The 24,363-nt window shown below is 42.3% G+C and overlaps 2 protein-coding genes across 5 annotated transcripts in view; one reads left to right on the top strand and one right to left on the bottom strand.

Annotated features, from left to right (window-relative positions):
- Positions 1-2,082: 2,082 nt before the first annotated feature.
- The window catches only part of DDX19B (DEAD-box helicase 19B), a 23,322-nt gene continuing 1,041 nt past the window's right edge, over positions 2,083-24,363 (bottom strand). The window contains exons 1-12 of one of the 4 annotated variants that reach the window (XM_082712269.1): positions 22,755-22,952; positions 16,006-16,054; positions 15,121-15,174; positions 14,194-14,329; positions 13,665-13,757; positions 10,731-10,833; positions 10,088-10,202; positions 6,902-7,079; positions 6,309-6,546; positions 5,654-5,816; positions 4,794-4,985; positions 2,083-4,400 (exon numbers count right to left, since the gene is read on the bottom strand). In XM_082712269.1, the coding sequence (XP_082568395.1) occupies positions 4,339-4,400; positions 4,794-4,985; positions 5,654-5,816; positions 6,309-6,546; positions 6,902-7,079; positions 10,088-10,202; positions 10,731-10,833; positions 13,665-13,757; positions 14,194-14,329; positions 15,121-15,174; positions 16,006-16,054; positions 22,755-22,916 (1,545 nt within the window). In that variant the 5' untranslated portion in view covers positions 22,917-22,952 and the 3' untranslated portion in view covers positions 2,083-4,338. Of the gene's footprint in view, positions 4,401-4,793; positions 4,986-5,653; positions 5,817-6,308; positions 6,547-6,901; positions 7,080-10,087; positions 10,203-10,730; positions 10,834-13,664; positions 13,758-14,193; positions 14,330-15,120; positions 15,175-16,005; positions 16,055-22,754; positions 22,954-24,363 lie in introns of those variants that run through there. The other 3 variants (XM_082712270.1, XM_082712271.1, XM_082712272.1) reach the window with 3 other exon arrangements.
- Positions 22,956-24,363, top strand: part of AARS1 (alanyl-tRNA synthetase 1) — a 25,478-nt gene continuing 24,070 nt past the window's right edge. Inside the window, exon 1 of the mRNA XM_082712211.1 lies at positions 22,956-23,212. The gene's annotated coding sequence lies outside the window, so the exon portion shown is untranslated. The remainder of the gene's footprint in view (positions 23,213-24,363) is intronic.

Here is a 24,363-nt window from a genome sequence, read left to right as displayed (position 1 = left end):
GGCATTAATTTATCAGGACATTTCTCGTGTAAATTTTAGAAGCTGTTGGTGTGAGAGGAATACAGACCAGAGGACAACACTTAGCACATTTGACCACACACCCAACCAGGGCTTTCTCATGTTCTTTCAAGTCTAAGCATGGGGATGTGTGCTCTCAGGGATAAGCTAACCTGAGACTACTTGGCTTTCTTTCAATTGGAGAATTCTGAAAATGGTGGAAGTATGTGGATAAAGATAGAACAGTTGTTAAGAATCAAGAAATGTGTACTGGTACTTGTAGGAGAGTTCCATTTAAACCCCTCCCCCTGCCTTAAGGGAGCTGACTGTAGCCCTGGGCTGCAGATCTGCATGATCCAAAAAGATCTGCCTGAGAGAGATGGCTAAAGTGGAAATGAGAGTTATCTCACCAGAGCAGCTGACACCCAAACCATGACCAATCTCAGACCACATCCAGTATTTGCCTCCACCTACTCCTATCCCCCATCTTACAACTAGAACTACTATGGAGCCCCTTGCTCAGATGAATACTCACACCAGTATGGTTTCTAAGTCAAGGCAGAAGCATCTAGCAACAGGGACTGGAGAACAAGAGGGCATTAGGTATGAGTATGACAGATACCCTCTAAACAGATCTCCACCTGGCCTGACTTCCAACAAGGTGTTTGAAGTTATTCTGGGAAAATCCTGTCCCAGATGCAGGACTGGGAAAGCAGGGTCCTGGAGCCTCCTAGCATCAGCCCCTCTAGTTCCCTCACCTCCATTATATTATTTTTAGAAGATGCTGCAATCTGATTCAATCAACAGGATAAAGAATAATTATTCTCAAGCAGAAAAATTCAAGTCAGGTAAAACTGCAGAGTTCCCAAGAACCTGACATTTGTGTCTAGGACCAAGAAAAACATGAAGACCCCTGAAATCTACAAGATATTGAAGAGGGGCCCAAGTCCCTGCTTGTAGAGGTGACAGGCCTGAAATCATACATGCTGTGTATGAGACTCAACCCTGATGCATCTGTTCTTTCCAAACCTTCCCTTTGGGCTTCTTCCCAGAATTGTTTTGCACAGTGGATCTTTCCACAAATCCTTTTTGGAATAATAAGCAGGTATAAAAGCCCATCATTTTTCCTGTGATAACCGTCTAGTCCACTTCTTTTGTGCTTTCAGTACAACCTTGGCACTTGCTGTGTGATGGGACTACACAATCATCTTCAAACTGTTTTCTCAGATGCTTGCCTTTCCCAGCTCCAACATATCCTACAAACCTCTGCTAGACCCCCCCCCAAAAAAACCCCACTAATTTAATCACTCCCTTTATGTGATTTAACAATCTTTGACTGTTCACTAATAAATCCAAACACTGTTCAAGTTTTCGTTTTGTACCTAACAAGACTTCTCTGTCACATGGCGAAGCTGCCCTCCTCACTGCCCTTCCAGTATGCTAGGTTTATCCTGCGGAAGCTATTTTAGTTTTAATATTACTTTCCATTGCCTACAGCACTCTCCTTGTCACTTTTCTCTCAGAAGCAAACTCCACTCCTTTATGAAACCCCTAGCCTCAGAAATCCTTAATTTCTGAATACCATTGACACTGAATGAAACTGCCTTCATGTTAAATAATAAACAAGATGAAACAAGGGGAGAAGACCTGCTTCCAAGGCCTATTTGTACTTCTTTCCTAGGACTAGAAGAATAGAATGTAAGGACTTTGTCTTTACTGCCATCTGCCGTCTTTCTGATTAGGTAGCCAGTGTTCTCTGGGTTTACCATCAGGAATAAAAGAATGTGAGGAGCACTCTGGCAACCGAGAGGGGTCCTTGGCCTATAGAGACATTGGAACTGTTCATGCTGGAGCAATGGTAATTTTGACATGTAGTAGTAGGATCAGGTAATGACTAACCTATGGAATCTTAAGTGTCTCGACTTAAGCATGATCACTAATTCCAGCAACCCAAAACTTACTTTTTATACTCATTAATGGTATCCTAGTAACATGCATACTTCATAATTCATTTAACATCAATAAGAAATACATCAGCAATTGATGGTTCTTATGCACACAGCCATTCAATGACACTCCAGAAAATCCCAATAAAAAATCCATTGTTTATGGATGAACATATCCAGAATCTTCCATTGGACCAAAAATCTCTTTTTCCAGGTGAGTTTCTCTGTTCTAGGACAGTTTATCATTCCATACATGAGAACTTACCAAAAAGAATAAGAGAAACTCTGGGGACTGAAGCTTACCAAGTACATTTTCAGTACATCAGTGGTATCTCAAAACAGCACATAGTCAGAGGCAGCTGTGGACCACTGAACCCTGGGAGCCAAGCTCTGGCAAGGATGAATATGGATCGTGAAGAAATACAGACTGCAGTGACACTGGGGTGACACTGCACAGCCAGCATAACAGTGAGTCTTACCTTTTTAAAAGACACTCCTTTGGGAGTCTCCACCCCAGGAAAATGCATCTAAATTCAAGATATGGCACATACTTCATAGACTCCATGAAACCCATCTAGTGAATTCTTAGAGTCCAAGCCCCCAGATGGAAACCTGTTGATCTAGACTTCTACCAGATACCTACTTACTCCTAGTACTGAGAAGTCTGAGGCCTATCCCTTCCCCTTTTCCTCCTTAGATTTAGGGCTATGTAGTAGGCTGGTTACAAATGTTGTGAGAAGGGGGGAAATGGAGGTCACCCTGCAGCTTTGTGAGGAGTCAGTACTCCTTTAATTATTGCCTTTGATTTAGTTATTGTAGGGTTGGTCCACAGCACTACAGGGGGTAGGAGACAAAAACTTCTTCTCAAGAGATTCCCAATGTGGGTCACAGTTGGCCAGAAGCAGAGAACACTCAACAGTCAAATGCCCACTGGGGTGGCGGATTGGCAGTCTGTCTGCAGCATCTGTAATGTCCAATTAAGGAAACCACCTGGAGGCTGGTATTAGCACCTTCCCTTCCAGGAAACAGATCTGGCCCTAAAACATGAAAACACAAGGATAATCTGGGATTGGAGCAGTTCTCATCATAGAAAATACCTCTTCCAGGCCTGGGCCTAGACAAATTAGCCATTCTGTATCAAGGTCAAAGAACTGGAGAGGACTCCTTGTGACTGGGGTCTCCATTTCATCTCATCCTTGCTTTGTCATTCTGTGGGTACCATCAGCTTAGGCCAGGTCTGAAAAGCGTCCATCACTAGTATTTGCTTGGACTGTTCTGCACAAAGATGCCCAATAAGGAGGGAGCCAGTTCCTGGCAGTTACTTCGGCCTTGCACAGGTGAATGACCACAGTCCTTCTAGTCCCTTATTGCACTCCTTGTATTCCAAGAACTGTGAACACAGACGTTTGGAATCACTTCACAACCAGGACAGCAAATAACTGAAATAATACCCCAGCTCTGGCAAATCTTGCCTTCTGGGATCTGGAGACAAAGTATTTGTGACTACTGCTGACCACTTCTGGAGCTGCCTTGAAGCTGGCCACAAGTGATTGGAAGCTGTAATTTTCAGTGAAGATCCAAACCTTAGATCACCTTTTATTTGCTTGGGGCTCCTAAGGGGTCAAGGTGACAATAGAGATTATAAAAAATATGCTGCAAATGCCTGTGAGCCCAGGATGTGTGACAAGCTCAGGTCACCGCTAACTCTCCACGATGACTTGTGCACAGGCCTTGCTCAAGCACATGCAAGGGACCTACCAGGAATCATGTGCACCATTGCACCTGCTGATGAGAACCAGGAGGTTGTGGTCCTGCAGCACAAATCTGCATACACCGAAGTCTCAGGGTGGCACTTTGGTCCATGCTAAGCACATCCCTTCCTGGTGTGGGCAGCAGGACAGAGGGAGATGACAACATTCAGATGAGTTCTACCACCCCACATCCAGAGCACCAGCTTACAGGCCTCATGCCATACAACAAACATGACGGCTGGCTGATATATCTGTCCTACTTGGGGTCTCTGTGTCCCTCTTCACCTCTATTCTGCTTGAGGATGTTCTGAACACTTCTGGCCAGAGAGTAGGCAGGGGCTGCTCCAAGGATCTTGAGCAGTGATTAGTCACAGCATTTAGATGGGGGAAAAGAAGACGGAATTTCCAAAAAGTAAATTTCTCTGTATTCACGCCTAATCTTCAGAAGTTGTGTAAACAATTTTTTTCTACCTTCCCCCATCATTTGCACAATTTTTGTCGAGTCCAAACGTAATTTAAAATGAGGTAGGTAGTTTCTTCTCTGCTTTTGTCTTTGTGGTGACTGTCGAGGCCTGTGCCTTGAAAGCACTGGTCTCCCATGCAGGCAGAGTGCCGGGGTGGGCACTGGTGACTGGTGGAGCGTCTCAGTTGGCTATTTTCTCAATCTCGTCCAAATCATCCGTGTCCAGTCTTTCTATTTTCTTATCTGAGGAGGAAAATGAGAATTCAGAGAGAACTCAGTGCGGGTCTACCATGGAGACACACACCCAGGAAAGGGACAGCATGGCAGGGAGAGAGGAAACACAGCGTTCTGCCCGGCCTAGGCACAGGACCATACCTCTGGCCACAGCAGTCTTGCACTTGACCCCAAAGCCTCCCGGTGCCCAAGTGAGGGACAGAGAGAGCCCTAGGTCCCTCGGCCGGGCCAGGGGGGCACTGTCGTTTGCATCCCTGACCCTGAAAACTTGCCAGGTGTGCTCTTCGAGAACTTCCATATTGTAGGAAAGGAGGGGACTGTTGACAAGGACACGGGCCTCTCTCAGGGCCATGGGAGAACCGACCCTTCCCCCCTCCCCGGGGGCCATTCCCAGGCGCTCACTAAAATGCTCCTGGATTCTGTTGAGGATGTTCATGCTGTGCTTGCTGTCAACCATGTTCACTGCCAGGCCCCTCTTGCCAAAGCGGCCCGTGCGCCCGATCCGGTGCAGGTAGGTCTCGTTGTCCGGGTTCCCGTCCTTGTCCACGGGGAGGTCAAAGTTGATGACGACAGAAACCTGTTCGACATCAATACCTGCATGAAAGGCAGGTGCAGAGGAGTCAGGACAGGAACCGAAAATCACTGCCCACCAAGTGAGGCTGAAACACACCAGCTTCGGGTGGAAGGAAGAGTCTGGGGCAGGCCGGCTCTGGGATTCGGGGACCGGGGGCATGCAGCAGAACCCAGAGGGAAAGAGAACTTCGGCAAGTGCTGACAAAATTACGACCTCAAGAAGAGAGCCTCTGGGACGCCTGGGTGGCTCAGTGGGTTAAGGCCTCTGCCTTCGGCTCGGGTCAAGATCCCAGGGTCCTGGGATGGAGCCCCGCATCGGGCTCTCTGCTCAGCAGGGAGCCTGCTTCCTCCTATCTCTCTGCCTGCCTCTCTGCCTACTTGTGATTTCTGTCTGTCAAATAAATCTTTAAACAAAAGAGAGAGAGAGAGCCTCTGCTAGACACAAGTATCAGAAAATGCAGCCGAAACCTCCGTGGGGGCCCCAAAGAGAGCAGACACCGTCCTGGGCCAGTGAGCTGCTGCTCCGTGTCCTTCCAGCACATCGGCGCCTCTGGCTTCTGTGACAGTTCTCAGCTGCGGGGGGAATCCGGTATCTCCAGGAGAGAACCAAGCCCACGTGGACTCCCCCAAACCGGCGGAGGACTCCCTGGCTACCCGGGGCCTGGCGGACAGACACATTCTCTGCTCACCGCGGGCACACACGTTGGTGGTCACCAGCACCTTCTCTTTGCCCTCTCGGAAGCGCTCGATCACCGCAGCCCTCTGCTCCACCATCATCTCGCCACTCAGCAGCGCCACCTGGTGGCCTTCTTTGGAGAGCTCCGCTGCCAGCCAGCTCGCTGTCTTGCGGGTCTGGAGAGAACAGAATTGTTTTAAATGAAGAGACTTGTTAAAGAAAAAGATAACAGCAAAAAGTGGCTTGTTGCCATTAAAAGTACATGAAGACCTGCTGAGTTCAGTCATCAGGGTAGGCTTACCAATTTCAAAAATACTTCTAGCCCTGTCAGTTTTTTAGATTAATTACTTAAATCATCTTAGTGTTCCGCTAGGAAGTGTGTGGTGTGAGCCAAAGTCTCTAATGTTTTATAGAATTATTTCACTGGATGGTATTTGGAGTTTTTTCCAAGTTATTTCTAAGAAGTGGGACCAAAGAAGGTTCAAATCTTGTCTTTCCCTCATAACTCGTTAGTTAAGTCTGAGAATACTCCCTGGGGCAGGTGGAGGTGATTCATCATTTCCTTTCTGGCCACACAGGACAGCTGGCCCGCCTCAGCACTGAGGTGGCGCTGGCTGAGAGGAGGGGCCGGCACACCCTCCAGAGCTGCTGCTGCCACTGCTACTCACATGGCAGAAGATCATGGCCTGAGCGATGGTGATGGCCCCATACAGGTTACACAAGGCCTGGAACTTCTCATCTCTGTTATTGCACAGCACGTAATACTGCTTGATGGTGTCCAGTGTCTCCTCCTCGCGCTTCAACTTGATAATGTTTGGGTCTGGGACCACTTTCTGGGCAAACTTCCAGACAGAGTCTTCGAAGGTGGCAGAGAAAAGCAGCATCTGGCAGTTCCTGGGCAGCATCCTGCAAGGGAAGACCCAGGTACGGGGCATGATCCCGAGTCTTTTCTGGAACGAACAGAAGACAGCGGCCCGGGGCTTGCATGGGCTACGTGCCCAGGAAAACAGCGAAAGCGGGAGGAGAACAGCGGGGAAGAGGTGAGAGCAGCCACGGGGCAGGAATGGGGCTGGGGTTAGATTCCCTAAGTCTCCTTCCTCAACCCCAGTCAGTGCTGATGAGGAAGTGGCCCATCAAACAAATGCTTCTGGAGGTACTCGATAAAGAACCCGACAGGAGCAAGAAGAGGTGTTTGAAGCAAAAGGAGAAGATGCTGCAGATCAGGAGGCTGAGAAGTTCCTCTTGACTCAAGAGTTCCTACCTCTGGATGCGGATGCTCTGATCTTGGTGGCCCTGAGTAGCTATCATCACGTCAGCCTCATCCAGAACAAACACCTTGATCTTCTTGGGGTCAATGAACTTGAGCTTGGCGCACCAGTCCAGAACAGTCCCAGGGGTGCCGATGACAATGTGCTCACTGATCTTCTGACCTCGTTCCACTGTGGAGACAAGATGTTTTCTGTGGGTATTTTCCATGGTAAAGCCAGCTTTCCTCTCTGAGAAAAATCTAAAGCTATGCTGTACTTTAATGTCAACTGTTTTGATGTTTGCATTAATATCTTAAAGTAAGGTTATAATATCACCACAGCTTTTAATAATGCTGAAAAGACGCAGGATAGAAACAGTGACAAGATGAGAGCCTCTTCAGTAGTGTTCTTGTCCGTTCTCTGTAGTCATCCAGTTCTCTTTCAAGGAGGATCTGTTGTTATCTTTATTTCTTCTCTGTCAGCATCATTCCCCCAGCCCAGGGTTGCACTTCTCACAAGCAGACTTTCACCGCTCTCTCCAGTGCACTCTGCCCCTCAGCTATCCTGGCACCTACATCAAACAAGCCAGTTGCCTTCACACACCCTTGCCCAGGTCAGAAAATAGGATTCATCATGAATGGCTTTGCTTTCTCAAAGAAGCACAAAATGCCTCTCTTAGGTAAAGTGCTTCCCCAAACAAGGCCCAGTGGACCATGGCACATTCTTGACTCTGTGTGGTTTGAAACTGAGATTTGCCTCTTCGTTTTGAATTAGATGGCACCTATATATTGAATTTAAGTCTCTTAATTACAATCATGACCTGACATACACAATCTCCCTCTTAATCACTGCCAAAGTTTTGCCCAAATGTGAATGTTGAGTCAATTCAAAGCTAATAAATGCTGCTTCTTTCTTAAACCAATTACTGCCTCCCAGAAAAGTTATTCAGACTCTGGCATTCTAACTTCAACCCAGTTTGCAACCAATTTACGTAATAAGTTTATGATCATCTTCTACTAAGTTTTATAATTGTATTACTTTTTAGAAGCAACTTCAAGTTGGTATTAGTTGGTATTGTATGCTGAGTGGATTTGTGAGTCATAGTTACACATGTGAAAGATTCACAGCCAAACTTTCAACAGTTTTTATATTACTTAAATATTGTTAATTTGTTGCAAAACAAAAGTACGAAGATGAATAAAGAAAGAATAATAAAAACAAGCTCCAAACAAAAAACAGACTCTTAAATACAGAGAACAGATTTGCCATAGGGGAGCTAGGTAGGGAGGTGAGTGAAATAGATAAGGGGGATTATCCTTTACATTTATTACACTTATTTTGATGAGAACTGAGAAAAATACAGACTTGATCTATCATTATATTATACAGCTGAAACTAATAAAACTTAATTATAATTCAATTAAAAAATTAAATGCCAGGGGCGCCTGGGTGGCTCAGTGGGTTAAGCTGCTGCCTTCGGCTCAGGTCATGATCTCAGGGTCCTGGGATCGAGTCCCGCATGGGGCTCTCTGCTCAGCAGGGAGCCTGTTTCCTCCTCTCTCTCTCTGCCTGCCTCTCTGACTACTTGTGATCTCTCTCTGTCAAATAAATAAATAAAATCTTTAAAAAAAGAAAAAAAGTTCTATCTGTCAACTTTAAAAAAAAAAAAAAATTAAATGCCAGAGTTAATGGTCATGAATGTTCAGGAACATTTTTGTTCTTCTGATGACATTAAAAAGAAATCGGGCAATTAAACAAAACCAGAATGTACAGTATTATAAGCAATTGGTCTGGACCATTCAAAAAGTCAAGTAGGGGGAAGGAGAAGGTAGAGGGACTATTCTAGATTTAAAGAAACGTAAGAGATACAACATCAAATGCAGTGCATTCACACCAATTTGATCTTGGTTCAAAAACAAAACAGCCATAAAGACCATGGGACTTTTGGGACTATTAGGGAAAAATAAAAATGGACTAGATACTAGTTATTAGAGAATCTCCTAATTTTCTTAGTTGTGATAAGGGTTTTATGGATATCCTGAAGAATGTACTTATTGTGGGGAACCTGGGTGGCTCAGTGGATTAAAGCCTCTGCCTTGGCTGAAGTCATGATCCCAGAGTCTTGGGATCTAGCCCCACATCGGGCTCTCTGCGCGGCAGGGAGCCTGCTTCCTCCTCTCTCTCTGCCTGCTTCTCTGCCTACTTGTGATCTCTGTCAAATAAATAAGTAAAATCTTAGAAAAAAGAAAAAAAGAATGTCCTTACTGTGAGATGCATGCTAAAGTATTTATTAAAAAAAAGTTTTTTTTTTAAAGATTTCCCTAAGGGACACCTCAGTGGCTCAGTCGGTTAAGCATCTGCTCTCAGCTCAGGTCATGATCCCAGGGCCCCAGAATCAAGTCCCACATGGGGCTCCTTGCTCTGCAGGGAGCCTCATTCTCCCTCTACCTGCCATTCCCTCTGCTTGTGCTCAGTCTCTCTGACAAATAAATGAATGGAATCCTTAAAAAAAAAAAAAAAAAAAAGATTTAAAAAAAATTGTTTAAGTAGGCTCCACTCTGTTTGTGGAGCCCAATGTGGGACTTGAACTCACAACCCTGAGATTAAGACCTGAGCTGAAATCAAGAGTCATATGCTTAACCGACTGGTAGCCATCCAGATGCCCCAAGATTTTATTTCTAAGTAATCTCTACACCCAATGTGGGGCTCAGACACAAAACCCTGAAGTCAAGAGTTACATGCTTTCCTGAGTGAGCCAGCCAGGTGCCTCCAGGCTTAAGTATTTAGGAGTAAATACCACAATGTCTGCAATTTACTCTCAGATGGTTCCCCCAGAACATGCACACATAAAGCAAATTTAGCAAAATGTCAAGTTTTCAAGTCCAAGTGAAATGTTAATTTTTATTATTTCAACTACTGTGTATGTTTTGAAATTTTTAAAAATAGAAGTTGTGGGCGCCTGGTGGCTCAGTCATTAAGCGTCTGCCTTTGGGTCAGGTCATGATTCCAGAGTCCTGGGACTGAGGCCCATATCGGGCTCCCTGTTTGTTGGGAAGCCTGCTTCTCCCTCTCCCACTCCCCCTGCTTGTGTTCCCTCTCTCACTGTGTCTCTCTCTTGTCAAATAAATAAAGTCTTAAAAAAAAAAAAAAGAAATAGAAGTTGTTAGCTTAATGAATTAGGATCACATATTCATACTCACATTTATTGCCTCGGACAGCATAAGCTAGCTTCAGTTCAGGGTAAAATTTGCCCATCTGCTCAATCACTTTTCCTGTTTGGAGGGCGAGCTCGTAAGTTGGGGAGAGGCACAGACACTGGCAGGGAGAAAGTGCAGAGTGAGATCTCAAGGGGCAGTGGGGAATCACCATCAGGACTTACTCCTCCAGCTGAGGCTGAAGAAGAACATTAAAGTGCACGCCATTTGATTCTTCATGCTGCAAAGTCACAGGTTAGAACTCTGGTTGGGTAAATACACTTGAAAATAGCTATTGGCTATAGGAATACAAAACCCACATGTGAACAAGGATCTGAAATCTCAGGTGGAAATTAGCTTCCTTTTCATTTACTCAGGAAGTTCTCAGAACTTTCCAGAGGATGATAGCTGTAGATAGAAGAGGTCTTTCCTGAAAGTAAAGGTGCCAAGCCTATCAGCAATATCTCAGAACTGGCAAACCGTGGAAAGGGAACAGGATGCGTGTTGCTACCAGAAGGTCAACCATATTGTTTGTGCTCGAGAAGGGGTTCTGTTTATGTAAAAAGTAATATGCATTTTGGCTTTCAATCCATCACATATAATTTCTAGCTACACATCGACAGAAAATCCAAATTCACCAAGCTCTTACCTGGGGGTATCTGTTTGCAGGTTCTACTTGGCTTAGCATGGCCAACACAAAGGCAGCTGTTTTACCAGTACCAGACTGAGACTGGGCAATTAAGTTCTGTGGGCTGCACAAGAAAACATTGTTTAGGGGCTTACATCTTAAGTACCCTTTTAGTTAGTAACAGTGAAGAATAAATGAATTTATGGTAGGAGGCTTTGATTGCTGCAGTAGTTAACACATGCTAGTACCACAAACACCAAGCACCACAGAGAGAAGACTAGTGGAATTTAAAGCACTCCCTATCTCTTATTCTTGACAGGGCAGCCAGTGATTCTTTTAAAATGTGAGTCAGCTCATGTCACTGCTCTGCTCAAAAGCCTTCCAGTCACTCCCCCATTTCATTCAGAGTAAAAGTGCAAATCCTTCTGCATTACAAGGTCCTACCTGATCTGGCTCCCTAGTAGTTCTCTGTTTTCAGCTCCTACCACGGGCTCCCTTACTCATCCCACTACAGAAGCCTTGGGGCTGCCCCAAAAGCAAGCCAGCCATGCCCCCATCCCAGGGTTTCTGTACTCTGCTGGGACAGCTGTCCCCAGATGACATGTCAACTCTCTCTTCTCCTTCAAGGCTTTGCTCACACATCACCTACTTGATGAGATCATACCCTAAGCACTTGATTAAAATTGTAGCCTATTTTGAAATGCCTTAAAAATTATGTATTGGTAGGTAGATATGTGATAAAGTTTAGTAAAATGTTAGTGACTGCTATCTAGATGGGGGACATATGAGTGTTCACTATAAAATCCTTTCAACTTTAGGGCACTTGAATAGATCAGTTAGTTAACTGTCCAGCTCTTGATTTCGGCACAGGTCATGATCTCAGGGTCATGAGATCTAGCCCTTTGTGGGGCTCTGTGCTGGGCGTGGAGCCTGCCAAGATTCTCTCTCTCCCTCTCTCTCTGCTCCTCCATACCCGACTTGTGTGCTCTCTCTTAAAAACAAACAAACAAACAAACAAACAAAAAACTTTCAACTTTGTTTTTTTTTTGACAGTTTTCATAATATAATGTTGGGGGAAAACTGCAATCAGTTCCCTTGGTGTTCCTGATCTCCCTTATTATGGTTTCTTTTTCTTATTCGTATTTATCATCTTTTTTTTTTTATCACCTATCACTTTTCTTAAAAAAAAGGATTTTATCTATTCATTTGACCCACAGACAGAGAGCACAAGCTGGGGGAGCCCCTGATGTGGGGCTTGATCTCAGGACCCTGGAATCATGACCTGAGCTAAAGGCAGAAGCTTTACTGACTAAGCCACCCAGATCCCCCAGTATTTATCACTTTTTTTAAAAACCGCTTTTAAGTGTACAATTCAGTGGCATTAATTACATTTATAACTTATCTAACAAACTATATACTATATATCTTATTTATTTTTAATAAAAATAAATGATTTATACTCCAGACCATGCTCCTTAAAGACAGGAATTTTGGTCTGTTTTGTTTTCTAATGTAACCAAGTGCCTAGAATAGTATCTGTTACACACCTGCACTCAATACATATTTGTTAGAGAGGTACTAGATAATTCTCTCAGGTGTCTTCTAACATTGATGATTTTAAAAATTGAACATACTTAAGAGATGCATAAATGGAGTATTTGTTTCACACTGGTCATTCGCTTTTTATAGATCCCAGTGCTTTCATAGATGCTCAAAATGTCAAGTTAAAAAGAGACATTATTTGGGGCGTGTGGGTGGCTCAGGGGGGTAAGCCTCTGCCTTTGGCTCAGGTCATGATCTCAGGGTCCTGGGATCGAGTCCCGCATCGGGTGCGCTCTCCTCTCTCTGCCTGACTCTCTGCCTACTTGTGATTCCTCTCTGTCAAATAAATAAAATCTTTAAAAAAAAAAAAAAGACATTATTCATCATGAAAAAAGTCACTAATTGCTTCTCAGGCTTCTGGCTAAGATCAAGTGAAAAAAGGCACCGTTTTTTTGTTTTTTTGTTTGTTTGTTTGTTTGTTTTTTATTATTTATTTGACAGAGAGAGATCACAAGTAGACAGAGAGGCAGGCAGAGAGAGAGAGGGAAGCAGGCTCCCTGCTGAGCAGAGAGCCCGATGCGGGACTCGATCCCTGGACCCTGAGATCATGACCTGAGCTGAAGGCAGTGGCTTAACCCACTGAGCCACCCAGGCGCCCCAAAGGCACCGTTTTGACACAGAACAAAGAAAACTTTAATATAGACCTAAAATTTCTATTTTTAGACTCTATGAAAGGAGTTTCAGGATTTAGGATCAGATGCAATACAACTTTCCATAATCATATATAATGTAGGGATCAGTTTTTATGAAAAGCTCCACATGCTCTTGAATCTTGTTGCTCAAAATGTGGTCTGAAACTAGTAGCATCAGCATCACTTAGAAGCTTCTAGGAAATAGTGAACCTCAGAGGGACTGAAATGAGGATCTGCATTTTAATAAATTCCTAAGAGATTCATGTCCCTATGAAAGTATGAAAAGCACTGCACTACAAAACAACCTTGGTAATTACCCTATTCTGATTTCCCAGAACCCTGTTTGGTTTTTGCTTACTGTTTCTGACACAATAAATTCTATCTATCCATCTAATGAAAGCAAGGTGTGTATGAATGATAAATGTTTATTTACCAACAAAGGATGATCATCTCACTAAGTTTTTAAAAAAGCACATAAGATTTTATATGGTTCTGTTTTTTAAAAAAGGTTTAAATATGTGAGTTTATTTTTAAAAAGTCTAGAAGTCTCCAAATGTTAGTATAGTAGGTTGGGGAAGATTACAAACAATTTTTCTTATTTTTAAATTATTTTCTAACTTTTCTAAAATAAACATGTGTTCCTAGTATAGATTTTTAAAATAATAGAAATTTTAAAAAACGGAAAATTAAAAATGGGGTAGAGTTCTATCAGGACACATACGGCTCAGCAAGCATCAAAGGCAGTGCGTTCTCTTGTATCTTGGATGGACGGTTGAAGCCCATGGCATAGACTCCCTGGAGAAGCTGTGGTTTCCTGGGAAAACAGTTAAAGATGAAAGTCACCATCTCTTTGGTTGAGGAAAGAAGCCAGATATCCGAGGGATTTTTTTTTTTCTCTCTTTCCTACTATTGTTACACACAGTTTATTTACAATTAATAATACTTGAACTGTGCACTTTGCACAATTCACTTTAGCTAGAAATTTTACTTAATAGCCCAAAGTAGCTAAATTCTTTGATTAAATTTGTATTGGCTGGCAGCAGCTCTTTCTGCCCATGGATCCTGTGCTCCTCCTTTAATAAAATCACCTTTTATACCAATAAATAAATAAAGTAAAAAGATAAATTTGTATTAGCTAAAAATGTTCTGCTGTGAAAAAAAAAAGTGTGTGTGTGTACACGTATGTACACATACTAACAATGTTAATCTGTATCTAACACAAAGGGGAGAGTCCAAAAGTAATCACTCACAGCCGAAGCTCCTCAAAGGACTTCACGGAGTAGAGCGGAGAGTTCGGGTCCCGCTGCAGGACTTCCACCTGGTTTGTGTTATCCACCAGGTTGCTTCGGATCAGCTTGTTGAGTAAGGACTGAGCAGCTCTGTCCTCTGTCAGGAAAAAGAGAGGAAAGAATATATATTTTTTTTTAAGCAAAGAATTTTTAAAGGCCATGAAATCCACCATGAGCTCATCTGAATTCACTTTTCATTGGCATTTTAAGCACTTACATGTATGTATGCTAGGACTTATAATTCAGGATATATCATAGTTTTGATTTATAAATAGAATTAAAATTGCTTTATTAAAGAAAAAGGTTTTGATACTGGTGTCATACATTGGGGACTCCTATTCCTCTCCAGGACTCTCTATCAAGCCCTCCTTTCTGGAGGTTATCTATTCTTCCTATGTAAACCCAAGTATTAACTCCCTCCCTTGTGCTCAACAGAACATTGAAAATTATTAGCTTGGCCAGCACATCTCAACAATGGAAAAAAACAAAAACAAAAACAAACCCCAGAAATTAACAAAGTTTGTATCTTGATATCATATAAGTTGTTTGTATTTTGTTATCCACTTTTAATGTGTTCAAGTAGCATTAACTTTAGTAGACAACGGCGATTCAACTTAAAATTTCTTTTATAATGCCCTGTAAAAGATCATCATTCAGGGCTTATTTCCTGCTGCTGCTGCTGCTGCTGCTGCTGAAGTCCCATCAGTTGTTCAAAGTAAAATTTCTTTAAAATGTAACCACTGAGAATTCCTTCATCAGCAACCATGTTGAGTGTTAGCAATATGACTCCCTTTAAAGTCAAGCCAAGTTGGGTCTAAAAATGAAGCCTGGTAACAATCTATTGTCTTAAGATGGTGGAATCTCATGGGTATAGCTCTAGGCTGTTACCTTTCTCTTCTTCATCTGCCTTCTCTGCATTAGCATTGGTCTTGACAACAGCACCTTTATCAGACACAAAGTGGCCGTCATTCAATATCACATACTATACCCAACAGCAGAGACAGTTCAAATTCTATGAGACACTAGAAATGTAAAAGGCCTGGGGAGCAGAACAATAAATGAGGAAACCAAGCCACAGATGAAACCATTTTTATTGTTCTTAAATAAACAAAGGTATGAAACAGTGTTGCTTATATGCAGTTCTTTCCTATTCCGAGTCCTCTCACAGTACATCAAACACTAATGGGACTTTCCCTCATAGCATCAGTATTTCTGAAATGTTATAGAAAGATGATCACAGCAGGCAATGATCACAAACCACCTTGATGCTCAACAGAGGTATATTTGTGCAAACCGTATTTCATCAGTTTTTAACACTGATCTAATGCCATTAAGATTCTATGTATATAAATTGTTTAATAGAAATGTATATTCACACAACATTGTAGTTATGAAAAAATTACAGAAAAAGATTGTAAATGAATTTGGAATGAGGTAAGTGTTACTACCCCCCGCCCACTATATGTACATCATCAATGAAAATTTAATGGAAATCTTGGATTTGGGTAGATACGATTTCAGAATGACAATAGGTTAACTCTTAGGTTGTTCATACTTTGTATATTCTCATGGTCAGCAATAAGTTTGGTAATAAATAAGTCACTTAGGCATCCTATGCTTATTTTAAGCACAATACAAAGCAAAACAATCCAGTTTAGTTCCTAAATCAAATGACTGCCAGTATCTGCCAGCCCCCTATTTTTTCCAGAGAGTTATGTCAAAGCAGAAATACTAAAGGAAATCACATTTGTTTTCAAACTAGCTTTTACTCACCATTGGCATCTGGTTTGATTTTCTCTTCCTTAAGATGCAAGCTGCTCAACTAAATGGAGAATATGGGGGGAGGGGGGAAAGTGTCAGGAAAATCACTTAAAAGATTTTGTATCAACAGAGTCTCCCCAGTGAAGCTGGGGAGAAATGAGCCACTCTCAAGATCTATTCATTAAGTTGTTCTGCCGGGCTCCTTTAGTCGACTAAATGTTTGAGTGAAAATAAAATTTCCCATAAACACAGCAGTAGAAAAAAACTGGTTACACAAATGACTCAAAATCCACACTTCCTAATTACAGTCCCTAGAGAAAATTATAGTTTATGAGTTTGCTTAATGCCCTGATTACAAAGACTCTCAGTAGAATACCATTTGTCATTCTCTCATATTCCAAACGACAGGAAAATTTAAAAGATACTGGAAAATGCAGTCACACTTCAGAGAACTTCAAGGGGGAGGGCTGCAACAAAAGCCGTGTGTGGGTGGGAGTCCGCTCCCTTGCACTGTAGGTTTGAGCTGCAGGACCACAATGTGCAGATACGCACCCTCATATTCAGGTTGCCTTGTTTTTTGCCTTGTAGTGGAAATCTAATATTTTAAACAGAGCAGTCTGGGGCATCGTGGCACACTGTGTAATCAAAATACCTAGCTGAAGTGGGAATACAAAGGAAGGGACAGAGCAAAGAGACATTTCAAAGAATTATTAGGACTTTGATCAAACACCATAAATTAGGCATATTGTGATGGCACTTTTCTCCTCTATTAGAATGAAAATATACTTTTGTCACTTATACCTTATAAATGCTAGGGGAGGGGAAGAAAATACCTTAAAGACAGGAATATTTTTATTTAATTGATCTTTGGATCTAGCACAAAACAGGTGCTCTAATCACAAAATATTAAGTGGGGCTTAGGACCTCATCTAGTGATGGGTAACAATGAAAATGGCTATTTTTTCTTTTTCTTTTTTAAAGAGTAGTCATTTCTTTTTTTTTTTTTTAAGATTTTATTTATTTATTTATTTGACAGAGAGAGAGAGAGAGAGATCACAAGTAGACAGGCAGGCAGAGAGAGAGAGAGAGGGAAAAACGGGTATTTAACGCACCACCTACACTGGTGGTTTATGTTTTCGGGTTCATTCTGTCTTTCCTCTAAGTCCGGGAAAGGCAAGAGAATGAAACAAATGTCTGTTTTTTGGTTTGTTTGTTTTTTAAAGATTTTATTTATTTGACAGAGATCACAGGTAGGCAGAGCAGCAGGCAGAGAAAGAGGAAGGGAAGCAGGCTCCCTGTTTCACAGAGAGCCCGATGTGGGGCTCGATCCCAAGACCCTGGGATCATGACCTGAGCCGAAGGCAGAGGCTTTAACCCACTTAGCCACCCAGGCGCCCCACAAATGTCTATTTTAATAGGTGGTTAGTTAGGGTTGGAGGAACTACACTTCTTTTGTTGCCAACTGAAAAGGGAGTTTCTGGTGTTTCTGCTTTGGTGTTAGGGGAGGGAGAAGTAGGAGGGAACATATTGGAGAGACTGGCAAGAAAGGAAATTGGCAAAAAAGGAAATCATTGGGACACCTGGGAGGCTCAGTGGGTTAAAGCCTCTGCCTTCAGGGGCTCCTGGGTGGCTCAGTGGGTTAAGCCTCCCTTCCCCTCTCTCTGCCTGCCTCTCTGCCTGCTTGTGATCTCTGTCTGTGAAATAAATAAATGAAATCTTAAAAAAAAAAAAAAAAAAAGGACATCATCAGAAAACAGTAAAAATCCTTAATTCCAAATGATAGCAAACACACTAACAGATAATGAATATGAAGGGACCAGCGCAGTGCCTGATACACAGTAGGTGTTCAATATATTTTAATCTTCTCTAAAGCACTTCTCCATATCCTGCTGACAAACCCTGTTTTAAGTATAGTATCCACATCTATTGAGAGGGAGAGAGAGAGAGTGCGCAAGATGGGGACAGAGAGACAGCGAGTCTAGACAGACTGCCTGACTTACTGGCAATACTTCAACAGTAAACTTAATAGTACTCACTCCTAGGGTGAAAATTGCTAGCTAAAGCAAATGACAGGGCTGAGGTATAAATGAGTTAATGAAGTATAAATGAGTTACAAACATCTATTACAAAAAATTTTAATAATGATAAAAAGGACAAACCATTGTTTTGTTGATACATTGTTCAAACTGAAGTTAACAGTAAATAAAGTTAACAGTTAAAATAACTAAATGCAATATGTAGTAAAGTTGTTAGCAACAATGTAAATGAAACCAGTAGATGTTTTGATTACAACGTATCAGGATTCTGTAGAGGGTCCAGCGAATCTAAAAACAAACTCCTCCCTTGGCTATAAGGACCTTAAAGCCTATAAAGCAGAGACAGTGATGTCTATATTACCCAGTGCAGTGTCAGTGAACTGAACGCTGAAACTTCTATTGAAAGTACAGTTAGATACCTTCTTTGCTGTTTACTTGGACCAAAAAGGAGAAACCAGTTTCTTTTGCAACTTCATCAGAAACCATTCTGAAATTAACCGAAAGGCAAAAAAGCAAAAACATCCACTTTGTAATACCCACATTTTCAATGCCTTTAATACTTTAGTTTTTAAGGTATGTTAAAATAACTGAAAACTCTACAGTTACACACTACATTTTATTCAAAAGCTACTTGAGAAAGCATTCTTGAGACATAAAAGATTTAATAGTGAACTATAGAGAAAAGGGATTAGCTCTGTCAAAATGGTGAAGTAGAGGACATAGTCATACTCATCAGTTTTCTTATCTGTTTGCCTTCCTCTAAAAAGAAATTTCCCAATGGAACAGAAGGAGAACAAAGACAGGAGCCACTGGGGGATGAAGAAATAAATATAAATAGAAAGTAGTATTTTCTTACCTACAATAAATAAGGAATGAAGCTTAATATTTAAAATACATAGTTACATATGTTACCTATGTCATGCAGTGTCCTCAGTGAGAGTTCCATGAGGCAGAGGGTAATAGAGGCTTCTTGACTCATTTGCTCAGTTTTGGAAAGTTGTGATCTAATTTACCTGTGCATGGTTAAGTAGATTCACAAGTCTTATCCAGGTTCAACTATCTAATCCATACAATATGGACAAGTAATTTAAAAGATTCCTGCAGGGTACCTGGATGGCTCAGTTAAGCATCTGCCTTTGGCTCAGGTAATGATCCTAGGGTCCTGGAATCCAGCCCCATACTGGGCTCTCTGCTCAGCAGGAAGCCTGCTTCTCCCCCTCCCTAACTTCCTCTCTTGCTGTCACTCACTCAAATAAAATCTTAAAGATTCCTGCATTGGAACTGTGATTTATACATAATAACAACAACTGCTATTCCTTACATTGCACATATAACAGGCATGTCCATAACTCAATGAGGTAGGTATTATGATTATCTCCATTTTACAGATGTGGAAACCAAGGCACATAAAGATTAAACAATTTTCCCAAAGTCATAGAACTAGTAAACCATGGACCTACAATACAAATCCTAGACTGTCTGGCTATAAAGGTTAAGGTTTTAACCTCTACGCAATAGTGCCTGTCACAGATAATACTAATCTCATAGAAAGCAATTATTTTAAGGGTGATACAATGGTGCAGCCACTTTGGAAAAGTCTGACAATTCCTCAAAAGTTAAACATAAAGTTACATAATCCAGTAATTCCACTTGTGGGTGTATACCCAAGAGATTTGAAAATAAAGGTCCATCCAAAAACTTGTACATGAATAATCATGGCAACATTATTCATAATAACCAAAAAGTAGAAACAATCGAAATGCTCATCAATGGACACTGATAAGCAGAGAAATAAGATGTGATATATCTAGACAATGGAATATTATTTGGCAATAAAAAGGAATGACACCTACTGCAACATGGATGAACTTTGAAAACATGCTACGTGAAAGCAGCCAGACACAACAGACCACATATTGTATGATTCAACTTATATAAAATATCCAGAATAGACAAATCTCAAAGAGACAGAAAACAAATCATCAGTTGCCAGAGAAGGGTGGGGAGAAGGGAGTGAATGCGAAAGTTTAAGGGAACTTTGGGCAGTGGTGGAAATGTTTCGTATCTTGATTGCCGTGATGGTTACACAACTGAATGCCTTTGTCAAAATTCACAGAACAAGGTGAGTTTTATTATTTTATTTATTTATTTTTTACAAGGTGAGTTTTAATGTATGTAAATTTTACCTCAACAAACTTGACTTAATGATTGGGCCACTCTGAGATATCCAACAGTCAACTAGTAAGAATTCTTGAAAGAGCAAAGAAAAAACAAAGGGGGAGAAACAAAAAATGAAATTTTTCAAGAAAATTTCTCATAACTGAAGGATAAGAATTTTCCAGATTGAAAGGACCCACCCAGGGGCACCAGGCTGGCTCAGTTGGAAGAGCATCCAACTCTTGATCTTGGGGAGTGTGTGCTCAAGCCCCACACTGGGTATAGAGATTACTTAAAGTCTTTAAAAAAAAGGATATATCCAGTGCCCAGCAAAATGGATGAAGACAGACCCATACCAGTTATCAGGAATTTTCTGTATACTGGAAGCAAACAGAAGATTGTTCAAGTTTACAAAGGGAAAAACAGGTCACATAAGGAATCAGAATGGTCTCAGACATATCAGTAACCAATAAAGTCTAAAAGGCAACGAAACAATGCCTTTAAAAATTATTAGGAAATTAATTTCCAACCTACAGCTCTACACCCAGCTATAATACTATCCAAGTGACAGGGCAAGATAATTATTTCCAGAAATGCAACAGTATCTAAAACAAAACAAAACAAAACAACAACAACAATACTTCTGATACACTTCCAGAAAGCTGATGAATGGTTTCACCAAATCAATAAAGATGAAGAGAGGGGATCCAACACAAGAGAAGAGTGAATCCCCAGAATGAAGGCGAAGGGAAATCTGCCCTGGTCCCTCCAGTCCCTGAAATGAGTTCTGCTCTAAGCACAGGGAGAACTAGTCCAATATGAAGCAGGCTGAAAGACCTGGGGGAAACAGAATTAATAGAATACTTTTTTTTAGGACGCCTGGGTGGCTCAGTGGGTTAAAGCCTCTCTGCCTTCCACTCAGGTCATGATCCCAGGGTCCTGGAATCAAGCCCCACATCGGGCTCTCTCCTCCACAGGGAGCCTGCTTCCTCCTCTCTCTCTCTCTCTCTGCCTGCCTCTCTGCCTACTTATGATCTCTGTCAAATAAAGTCTTTTAAAAAAATACCTTTTTTAATGAAAGATTTTATTTACTTACATATTTTAGAAAGAACGAGAGTGGGAGAGGTGGGGGAAGAAGCAGATGGAGAGAGAAAAAGAACTTTAAGCAGACTGCAGGCTGAGTGCAGATCCCCATGAGGGGATCGATCTCACCACCCCAAGCTCATGACCTGAGCTGAAATCAAGAGTCATAGCTTTAACTGACTGAGCCACCTAGGTGCTCCAAACTAATACTTAATGTGTTTGAACATCCTGAGATAAACTAAACAATTAGCAAAGAGCTTGGGGTTGAGTTGGTGATAAGTACAAAAAACATGAAGCAAAAATGCAAGACAATTACAAATTCCAGGGAAAAACAAAGTTTTATAGGAAAGTAAAAGTATTCATAAGTTACTAGTAATGTAAACATGAAATACTGATCTAAATGAAATTATAATATAATGAAAAGGTAGGGAGTGGGAAGGTGTGCATGGGTGGTGGAGAAAGTATGGAGAAAGAATAAAAATCAGTAAATAGGCTAAACGGAAAGTTCAAAAACTAGCATAACATGCTATTTGGAGAACAAGGAGGTCAATGATGTAAATTACCTCCAACAGAACTATTAGTTGTCTCTGAGGAGGGAAAAATATGGTGGTGGTGGAACCAGTTTTTAAAAGTGTGACTTGGGGCACCTGGGTGGCTCAGTTGGTTGAGCCTCTGCCTTCCACTGGGGCCATGATCCCAGGGTCCTGGAAACAAGCCCCATGTCGGGCTCCCTGCTCCGTGAGAGCCTGCTTCTCCCTCTCTCTGCCGCTCCCTCTGCTTGTTCTCTCCCCCACCACCCCGCTCCGTCTGTCAAATAAATAAAATCTTTTAAAAATTCTAAAACTATTTGACTCTTCGAATTATGTGCATATAATCTATTATCAGTTATATAATAAGACCAAGTCCTTGTTCTCAAGAAATTCACAGATACAAGGCCTAACAGAAATAGGTTCAAATCATTATCAGAACTTAAGAGTGTTGAAGTAGAAGGAATTAATTCTCCATAGTCATGTTTAAGTCGTATCTTGATTGCTTTGTGTGAGCCCCGGAACAAAGTTAAGGTGAGAAGAGGATTTACTTACTGACTACCGGGCCCACAGAGTAGGTCATTCATCATCACTAAGCAAGCAAAGAAGTACACAAAGAGGAGTAAGCCACGGTCACAGAGCCCAGAAAGCTCAGAATCCAGAGGCGGAGAAAGACACAAAGGTGATTATACTCCCCAGTGGGGAGAGTGCAATGTACAATCAGTCTTGCTTCCAGGAAGACAGGCGGCTGGGGCTCTTCATCCATGGGAGTACTCATCTGCTCTTACGTAACCCAGGAGGCGGGCGGATAAACAAAGCCAGCTCAGGGTCCAGGCTCCATCCTCCATCCTCACACGCACCCCACACCCGTCCTGACCAAAGTAGTGAGTGTCTTATCCAGGAATGATCCCCGGCCAAATCTGACCCCCTGACCCTTTTACGGCTTTAGTCAACTCACCGACTCCGCCGCCGCCTCCTGTTCGTCCACTGCCAGCGCCCACGAATCGGTGGCCATGGTCCGAGGCGCTGGTGAGACAGACTCGCTGGCTGGGGCGGCGCGATCGTGGACTCTCCCGGGTCGCCCTAAGCCCAGCTCCAGCCCCACCAAGGGAGAAGTCATTCGCTCAGCCGCTGAGGAGCGGAAGTGGCGCGCCGCAGTGACGTAGGACTCTGCGCCCACCCAGCCGCCTCGCCCACTTCGAGCTGTAACTTCCACCGCTTTCGGAGCCCCCGACCTAACCCTTGGTTAGCTCACGCTCTTTTCTAACGTCCGGAAACGCTGGCTGCCAACTGGCTCTCCACCGCACGAGCAAAACCATATTCCCACCCAGCGCGCCGGCAGAGAAGCTCATATAGATTGAATATGTCAAGTAGAGTAGCCACCAAAAGCGTATTGGAACATCCTTTTCTCTTCAGGTTGGTAATTTTCAGTGCCCAAGGATTGGCAACCAGCCATGTCAAACACCATTTGGTTAAAAATTTGTCCCGTAGACTATGTGGCAATACCACTTACAGGAATTTCACCTTCAAAAATACTCAAGGTGCTAGGGAAATGCGTTCCAGGAGAAGGATTGGAAACTAGAAAAAGCAAAGAGGTTTGAGTCTGAAGGACACAATTCCTGCGGGGATTGACAAGAGCCCGGGATGAAGAGATTGGTAGTAGGTAGAGGGAAAGGGCCATGCAAAGCCGCTTAATGAGCAAATGAGTTCATTCCAGGGAGCTCTTCCCCATCTGTCATGACTTTTGGAGTTACCTGTGCCTGGGTTGCAATCCCAGCGCTGGTTGCGTGGTTGGGAGAATTTTTTTTAAAGGAAAAAATATCTTGGGCTTTTAGAAGAGGTAAAATAAGGATTAAATGTGACCCTCGCTTTCCCTTAACTGGAAATAAACAAGGTCTCCTCCCCTTGTTACTTAACTAGAAAGAAGCTGGGTATTTTCCTGCAAGCTGAGAAAATGAATCCCCACTTCTGTTTGCCGCTGTTCTACTCCAGTGAGTTTATTTCAAGCAGTAGTGGGCTCTATCTGGAATTTTACCTGTAGAGTGTAAGAATGTTCAGGAAAGGGTAAAACAGTTCCAAATGATACTCTGTTTGCCATGATTCTTTTTCTCTTGTACCCTTGCAGGGGTTAATTTGGTGAAGATTTTTTTGGAACCTATAGGGGAGGATATGCAAAAAGAAAAAGGCACACACACAGCCAGGGAAGCCACGACATCTCATCGTATTCAGAAGCAATCCTAGGAATATTTTGCCAGCAAAATTATATTGATCACAGGACCAATGGAGGTTAAGGATTTTTACGTTAAAAAAGAAATCATCCAAGGTGCAGGACTGTATACAATAGGATCCACTTGTGAAAAAGAAAACCCTCATGTGCTTGTAGATACTATAGGAAATGTATGAGACACACAAATCTGTTAACAGTAGTTGCTTCTTGCGAGGGATCTAGAAATGTGGAGTGAGAGAAGACTTCCTTTTTGTTGTGTACACTTCATCCTCTGAAATTTAGTTTCTATGTGCATGTTTTCCTTTTAAAATTGTATTTCAGGGGTGCCTGGGTGGCTCAT

Source organism: Mustela nivalis (assembly GCF_964662115.1).
Source record: "Mustela nivalis genome assembly, chromosome: 18".
Lineage (NCBI taxonomy): Eukaryota > Metazoa > Chordata > Mammalia > Carnivora > Mustelidae > Mustela > Mustela nivalis.
This window is presented reverse-complemented; position numbering and strand designations above follow the sequence as displayed.